Below are 8,149 nucleotides of genomic sequence, written 5' to 3'. Positions count from 1 at the left end.
TATTGTATACTGTAGCGGTATACTATTAGGTAACTGTGTTCTTCGATTATTACAATATACCATTGCAGTTATAAACTATAATAGTATAATGTTGCAGTATAGCTATATACTCCTACAGCATATTATTTACCGTAGCGGTATACTATTGGGTAGCTGTGTTCTTTTTCGATTTTCAGCTCAAAATTTCGATCTCAATCACCTCAAATCAGCTCCAAATGCTATCAAATTTCAGTATGAACTTCCAGAAGGTACTATAAGCAATATTTAATAGCACCCACTTTGAATCAAACAAGAAATCTTCAAAAATAAAATGGAGCTTCAAGCCCAACAATGGTGGATATTCAAATACACATAAAGCTTTAGATCTTGGAAGCTTACTCGAAGATACTATAAGCAATATTTTATAGCACCCACATCGAATCAAACAATAAATCTTCAAAATAAAATTTCAAATTCTAGAGCTTCAAGCTCAACAATGGTGGGTCTTCATACACACATAAAAATCATAAGAACAAGAGGTAGTGCAATAGCTTGGTTGGCCCTCTTAATGAAGATCGATCTGGTAAAGGAGAAGTAGATCCATTTAAGTCGACTACCAAGTAAGCTTGCAAAAATGAAGTCAGATGATTTAACATTGTGTACGTCAAATGCTAAGGCAAATAGTTGTGGGCCGGGTAAATAGTCTTGGTTGCATAGGTAGAAAAAGTAAATAGTTTAGGTTTGAATATTTAAAGGTAAATACTTTAGACTTAATGGGTATAAAGCGAGATTTTTAGTATTAACTACCGACGTGGCCTTTTTTGACATCCAAAGGAGGATGGCGAATCTCACAACTTATTGAACACGCACTTTACATTTTGGAAAGGAAAAAAGGAATCAACAGTAGAAGAAAACTTACAGTAACATATTTGTGGGATTATTGAATATAATATAAACGTATTTGGCTTGCGGTTAAGTTAAAGGAAGGAAGGAAGAATTAATTTCAGGAATGTTCGTAGCTTTCATTGAGTTATGAAGTAATCCCTACACTCTCCGATAGGCAACTGTTGCTTTCTCTGTGTCATTGCACCATCAGCTTTGGCTTTTCTCTTCTATTTTAGTATTTTTCATTGCTGGTTTTAAAATTCCGTACGCAGAAGCAGCTTCAGCTCTGTAATTCGAAAAGGTTTCTCACAATCTATATTTTTCTTTCGTTTCATGCATTTCAGTTCTCATGACTGTATGAAATAGGTTTCGTATTTTTGTATTTTAAGTGTTTCTGCATGATCTAATAATGGGTTATCACAACATTTGTCTCCTATTTTTTTAAATTTGGTTGTTTAGTTCGATGAACTTTGTCAGTATTTCACTTTTTGTGCTTCCCTAATCCTAATCAATTAATTTCTTAATATATGTGTATGCACCAGTGCTTATATATGCATCTCTGCGGGGCTATAATCTATTGTCTTTTTCTTTTATCATTACTAGTTTATCCAAAAATAAATGAGAAGCTTATTCAACTATTTCCCATTGTATTTTTTTTTTCAATTCATGAATTTGTAAACGATAAATTAGTCATGCATAAATGTGTAAAAAGCAGATGGTAAGTGCTATTGTCGCTGATCTTTTATCAACTATCTGGTCTGTAATATACAATTGTACATTCGTTTATAGTCTACATTTTCAGAGTTCTGTTGTAGTCCATGTAAGGCCTAAGCTCACATAGAAATTTAGAGCAAATGGATAAAGAATTATTCAATATAGATAACCGACCCCGATTATATAGGATTGAGAGAAATTTGAATCATTTGATCATCCAAGCACGAGACTTAATATCTTTTGTTTACAGGTAGAAGATGGCAACACTGGGAGATATAGGAGTTTCTGCAGCTATAAATATTCTCTCAGCATTTATCTTCCTTTTGGCATTTGCAATTCTGCGGCTCCAACCACTCAACGACAGAGTGTACTTCCCAAAATGGTATCTTAAGGGTTTGAGAAATAGTGCGACGCAGTCCGGTGCATTTGTCAAAAAAATTGTTAATTTGGATTGGAGGGCATATATAAGGTTTCTGAACTGGGTGCCGGATGCACTGAAAATGCCTGAACTTGAGCTCATTGACCATGCAGGACTGGACTCTGCTGTTTATTTACGGATCTACTTGCTAGGGTATGGCTTTGTAATTAGTTATACGATTTGTTTCAATATATATCTTGTTGTTGCAATATCAAGTAGTACGTGTTTAGTGACTTTTAGTTCCTCTTTCAATAGTAGTGGGAAGAGATGCATCATGCTTTAAAAGGGAAGCACTGAATTCATTTTACCTTAATAGAACGAACTATAGCTTTTTTTCTTTTTCAAATGAAACTTATTGGAAATGACTTGAATGTAAATCCATGTACTAGTTGATCACATTCAACACGGACCTTTAATATGATTATCTTAAAGGCAAAGAAAAAGGAGAAATACAGATGTAGTGTCTCGATTAACCTTTTCTATGTGGTCATCACTATATCTCTTGCGTAAATCTTGTTAAAGAAAGACTGTAGAGCAAGGCACATATTTGCAATAATCTCTTCTTCTTTTACTTGGAAAAGTGATGAGGAGGAGAGTGGGAGATGAGGCAAATGTATTGATTTCTTTCTCTTTCTCCTTTCTTATGAAAGATGGCCTTATGAGTTTCAGTTTTGAAAGGAAAAAAAAACGTCTACAATGCAGGATTTGTTTAATCATTTATAATCTATACTATCCAGCTCTTTCCTTTTCTACTGCAAAGAGTATTTCCTTTGCTGGAATTTTCCGTTACACTGAGGAACTGATATCTGATGTCAATTATGGCTTCTGATTTGCAGGCTGAAAATTTTTGTTCCTATTACATTGCTTGCTTTTACTGTACTAGTACCTGTTCATTGGACAAATAGCACTCTTAGAAAGTCCGGGTTTACTTACAGTGACGTTGATAAGCTCTCCATTTCAAATGTTCCACTCGGATCACAAAGGTTAGACACTTTTTTCTTTTTTAAGTGTTTGATTAAATAGACTCATCATTACCAAGTTCTTATTCTCTTACCTACTCATATGATACAGCATATTTTTGGTCCTAGGTTCTAAACCTGTAGCCTTCTATGTCTACACTTTGAAAAATGCACATTTTGTATTTGTCTTATAAGGCTATTCTTATGATTCCAAGAAGTTGTTGCCCATTCTTGGGTCAGTAAACTTATCATACGTCATGAACATTATGACGAACAATTCATATGACTTATCAAAAAAAATAAAAATAAAGGAGGTTCACTTCTTGTGTGGGTTGGAGTCCATACTTCTAATTAAAAATGCGTTAAACCTATTCTTCGTTGTTACTTGTTTTCTGTATGTCGCAATATGTTTCTGGTTGCTTTATCTTTCGCAGCTATATAGACTGCTTCCTTCAATGACTTGTCTTGAATGTTGGATGTTTTCAGGTTTTGGACTCATATCATTATGGCCTATGCCATTACAGTTTGGACATGCTATGTCTTACAAAGGGAGTATGCAAAAGTTGCAGCTATGAGGTTGCTGTTTCTTGCGTCTGAAAAACGTCGTCCTGATCAATTTACAGTATGTGAAACTGAAACTCTGAAATTCTTCTGTATTAACTATTTACAAGTTTCCATTCTGATCTAGTGTTCAAAGACTAGAATATATAATCTTTCTTACATGGAAACTTATAAATATAACAATTGATGCATAGATAGAATTGTAATGGCTAGTTTTTCTTTTTTAAAATCTTAACTGTTCAAAATACAAGAACTGAAAGTTTAAATATTTTTACATTCATGATATGTGTAGTTTGTTTGAATTGCCTAAATATGTGGCGACGATCTTCTGAAATTTATGAATTGACTTTACAAAGGCGAACCTATTTTTCTTTGCCTCGTAAATCTTCTCTTCTAATATTTGGTTCCACAAAGGATTTTTAAAGTTGTGGTCTGTTTTCTGAATTGGTCCTTATAATATTCATGTTATTGATATGATGGGCTTGATTAAAGAGACTCTAATTTTCAAGTTCTAGTCATAAATAGATTTCTTCTTAACTGTTGGTCAATTCCTTGACCAGAAGAAAGTTGATGCATGTGGTAAATTATTCAGCGGTAGAGTTCAGTGAGTATACCTGCATGGGTTTTACTTGTGCAATTCTTTTTTCTTTGTATCAACTAGTTGTAGGAATACTCTTATATCTCTTGACACAATGGTTCTGACTCGCTCTCTTCAGGAACATCTCCGAAATGATCGTGATTCTCATTATTGATATGCTACACTTGCTAATGTCTTTCGTCCAGTTTTACTAGATAGTCGCGATAACAACTTCCTATTGCAATCGTGAGCACTGTCTGACAGAAAATCTTTTTACATCATTTATTGAGCTAAAATTTGATTGTTCTCAGGTCCTTGTCAGAAACGTTCCACCTGACACTCATGAATCAGTTGGTGAATGTGTCGAGCACTTTTTCCTGGTTAATCATACAGATCATTACCTCACACACCAGGTTTGTACTTGACGGTACATGTATATGATATATGCAACTTAGGAGTGAAATTGTTGATAGAGATTTAGCTTTTATTGTCTTGTGAACACTCTCATTTACGTCAGTTCACCTTAGCTGCGAACAGAACTGTGTTGTATTATTCTTTTTCTAAAAAAATGACTTAAGATTCTTTTGAGTTGTAAGCGTCTGCTCTGTACATATTTTTCCTCTCCTTTTGAATATTGGGTAATCATGTACTGCATCTTGTGATTACTGGATATTTGCCATCTTGAGATTTCATCTCTAAGAAATATGTCAAAGAAAATTTTTCTATACCTTGTGTACTGCATCTTGTGATTACTGGATATTTAACCTTTTCTATAAGATTTTCTGTACATGGAGATTTTATCTTATAGACAATGATATATACCTCTTCTGGAAAATTAATGTATCACAAGTTTTTGTCAAGTTCTGAAAGCTTGTTACCCTCTTGCTTTCTGGTTATGGTCATAAATGTATTTTATCTCTTCTCTTCATGAGAAGTCACTTGTATGCCAGATCTTACAATTAATAGGATGATTTGTTTCAAATTGTTAATTGCAGTTTAAATTTTAATAAAAACTGTTTATCTCTATTCATTTAGTTGGGTCGTACTGCAGGTTGTTTACAACGCCAACAAACTAGCAAAATTGGTCAAGGAGAAGAAGAGTAAGCAAAATTGGCTTGACTATTACCAACTAAAGTATTCTAGAAATCAATCAAATCGGCCCATAATGAAGGTATGTATAGTTTGGAGTATTTATTTCTCTTTCAGGATATCTTGAAACATTCTATGATGCTCCAGTATTTCTCTGTCTACCTCAAGCATAACTTGTATTTTTATATTCCTTCTCAAACTTGCAGACTGGTTTTCTTGGTCTTTTTGGAAATAAAGTGGATGCGATCGACTATCAGACTGCTGAAGTTGAAAGACTATCGAAAGAGGTAACCAATCTTGAGTAAGCTTTGCTAACTGTCATGTTGATTGATCTCTACTTCTTTCTCCAACCACTCGTGAAAGTGTCTTCTATAGTCCTCTATCAACTACTTTTGACATTGCATGGTCCATGGGTACCAAATGCTTTTATTTGGTTAGAAATAATAAGAATTTTCTTAAATTCAGACTGGAAGCTTTTAGAAAATTCTGTGCTTTCAGGCATCCATGCCTTTCTGTTAATTGAAAAGAAAAAAGAAAAAGCCCTGTAGTTTAATCACGTATATTTTGAGCTTGTCACCTTTTTGGTTTTATTGCTATTACTATAGATTAACTTTAGTTTTACCTATGTCTTAATTTCTTGCTTTACATGCAGATAGCTGAAGAGAGAGAGCGGGTTAAAAATGACCCAAAATCTATCATGCCGGCGGCGTTTGTCTCGTTTAAAACACGGTGGGGTGCTGCTGTTTGTGCTCAAACTCAGCAGTCAAGAAATCCGACTTTGTGGTTAACTGAATGGGCTCCAGAGCCGCGTGATGTATATTGGAGAAACCTGGCGATTCCCTATGTGTCTTTAACAATTAGGAGGCTCATAATCGGTGTTGCTTTCTTTTTCCTGACATTCTTCTTCATGATTCCCATCACATTTGTCCAAACACTTGCAACTATTGAGGGGATCAGGAAAGTAGCGCCATTCCTAAAAGTTATCATTGACATGTGAGTATGCCACATTATAGTCTTATTCCGATCCACTATCTCTCATTTTCGATATTTGCTCTATCTCCTACTTATTCAAGTGCTATGATATTTTTGTTCATATATTTGTATGAGTTTCTCAAAATGGTGGTAAAATTAGTTTGATAGCGAAACAAATGGTCCGGTATCTAATATTGAAGAAAATTAAATGCTCTGGTATCTTAATGTGTGCTTCATAATGATGCATAGGAATTCGCCTAACATGATCAAATATGAAGGTCGGATGATCATGCTTAATAGTGCATATATCCTTTTGTACATTTAAGAGAGTATTGTTTACTTTTCATGAAAATGGAGTCTTAACCAGTTCTGTTGATAGGCCATTATTCACACAAGAGTTGCTTGACAGAAGTCCTGCAACTTATGTGCTAAATGACATTTCCTTTCTAGAGAGAATATTTGTTGGGAGAACGACTTAACAGAGGAGATGATATATTGACGATTCATTTGAGCTTTGATCGTCCATACTGCTGACCCCACAAATTTTGAAAAACAAAAACTGCTCCTGTGTATGTTATTTGCAGGACCCGGGTGAGGATGGTGGGTGGAGACTCGGAACACTTCCCAGTTCTAATGGGGTTGCAGTAGGGATCCGCTTTAAGCCCATTTTTATTTGCCTTGACATTGGATGCACTTACGCGTCACATTCAAGGGAAAGTGTCATGGTGTATGTTATTTGCAGACGATATTGTTCTGATTGACGAGACGTGAGGCGGTGTTAAGCGAGGCCGGAGGTTTGGAGACAGACACTGGAGTCAAGGGTTTCAAGTTGAGCAGGACCAAAACAGAATACTTGGAGTGCAAGATTAGTGACGAGAATCATGAGGCCGACGTAGTTGTGACGCTTGACAACCAAGTCCTCCCCAAGAAAGGTAGTTTCGAATATCTGGGGTCTGTAGTTCAAGGGAATGGGGAGATTGACAAGGATATCACACATCGTATTGGAGCGGGATGGTTGGCATGGAGGCTCGCATCCGGTGTTTTGTGTGATAAGAATGTGCCGCCTAGACTTAAAGGTAAATTCTACAAAGTGGTGGTTAGATCGACTATGTTATATGGGGCAGAGTGTCGGCCAGTTAAGAACTCTCATGTCCGAAAGATGAAAGTAGCCGAGATGATGATGCTAAGATGGATGTGCGGGCACACTAGAAGAGATATGATTAGGAATGAAGTTATTCGGGACAAGGCGGGAGTGGCCCCGTAGAGGACAAGATGCGAGAAGGGAGGTTGAGATGGTACGGGCATGTGAAGAGGAGAGACGCAGATGCCCTTGTGAGGAGGTGTGAGAGATTGGCCGTCGTGGGCATGAGGAGAGGTAGAGGTAGGCCTAAGAAGTATTGGGGTGAGGTGATTTGGTAGGACATGGCGCGACTTCAGCTTACGGAGGACATGACCCTTGACAGGAGGATGTGGAGGTTGATGATTAGGGTAGAAGATTAGGGGGTAGTTGAGTGTATTTCTTTGCCATTCTCATGGCAGTAGTATTACACTTGCATTTTTTTTTTGTTGAGTTATGTGTCTACCTGTTATTTCTTTCGCTTCAGTTATTTTACTATACCACTGTTGTTACTGCTTGTTGATACTGCTCAATTTTATTTTGTCCTTGAGCCGAGGGTCTTCGGAAACAGCCTCTCTACCTTCACAGGGTAGGGGTAAGGTCTACGTACATATTACCCTCCCTGACCCCACTTGTGGGACTATTCTGAATATGTTGCTGCTGTTGTTAAAACTACTCATGCGGTGTTGCCCACCCTAGCATGAAGATTGAAATGTCATGAATAGATCAGAATTGAAGCAATAATTCATAAATGGTCTACTAAATGGATCTCTTCTATCTTATTTCTCATCGTTCTATGTGGTAAATATGCAAAAGAATTCTGTTGGCTGAGTTATTGCTTTGTTTCAAGCATGATTGTTGAACTTGTGGCAACCCTC

At 36.3% G+C, this 8,149-nt stretch overlaps 1 protein-coding gene across 1 annotated transcript in view; it reads left to right on the top strand.

The window, feature by feature from the left end:
• Positions 1 to 968: 968 nt before the first annotated feature.
• LOC109240052 (calcium permeable stress-gated cation channel 1-like) overlaps positions 969 to 8,149 on the top strand; it is a 12,201-nt gene continuing 5,020 nt past the window's right edge. The window contains exons 1-8 of the mRNA XM_019406670.1: positions 969 to 1,165; positions 1,829 to 2,149; positions 2,833 to 2,979; positions 3,442 to 3,577; positions 4,405 to 4,506; positions 5,145 to 5,264; positions 5,389 to 5,469; positions 5,835 to 6,175. Of these exons, the coding sequence (XP_019262215.1) occupies positions 1,836 to 2,149; positions 2,833 to 2,979; positions 3,442 to 3,577; positions 4,405 to 4,506; positions 5,145 to 5,264; positions 5,389 to 5,469; positions 5,835 to 6,175 (1,241 nt within the window). The 5' untranslated portion in view covers positions 969 to 1,165; positions 1,829 to 1,835. The remainder of the gene's footprint in view (positions 1,166 to 1,828; positions 2,150 to 2,832; positions 2,980 to 3,441; positions 3,578 to 4,404; positions 4,507 to 5,144; positions 5,265 to 5,388; positions 5,470 to 5,834; positions 6,176 to 8,149) is intronic.

The sequence above is a fragment of the Nicotiana attenuata genome, unplaced genomic scaffold (assembly GCF_001879085.1).
Source record: "Nicotiana attenuata strain UT unplaced genomic scaffold, NIATTr2, whole genome shotgun sequence".
NCBI lineage: Eukaryota > Viridiplantae > Streptophyta > Magnoliopsida > Solanales > Solanaceae > Nicotiana > Nicotiana attenuata.
Note: the sequence above shows the minus strand (reverse complement) of the source record. Positions and strands in the feature narration are given on the sequence as shown.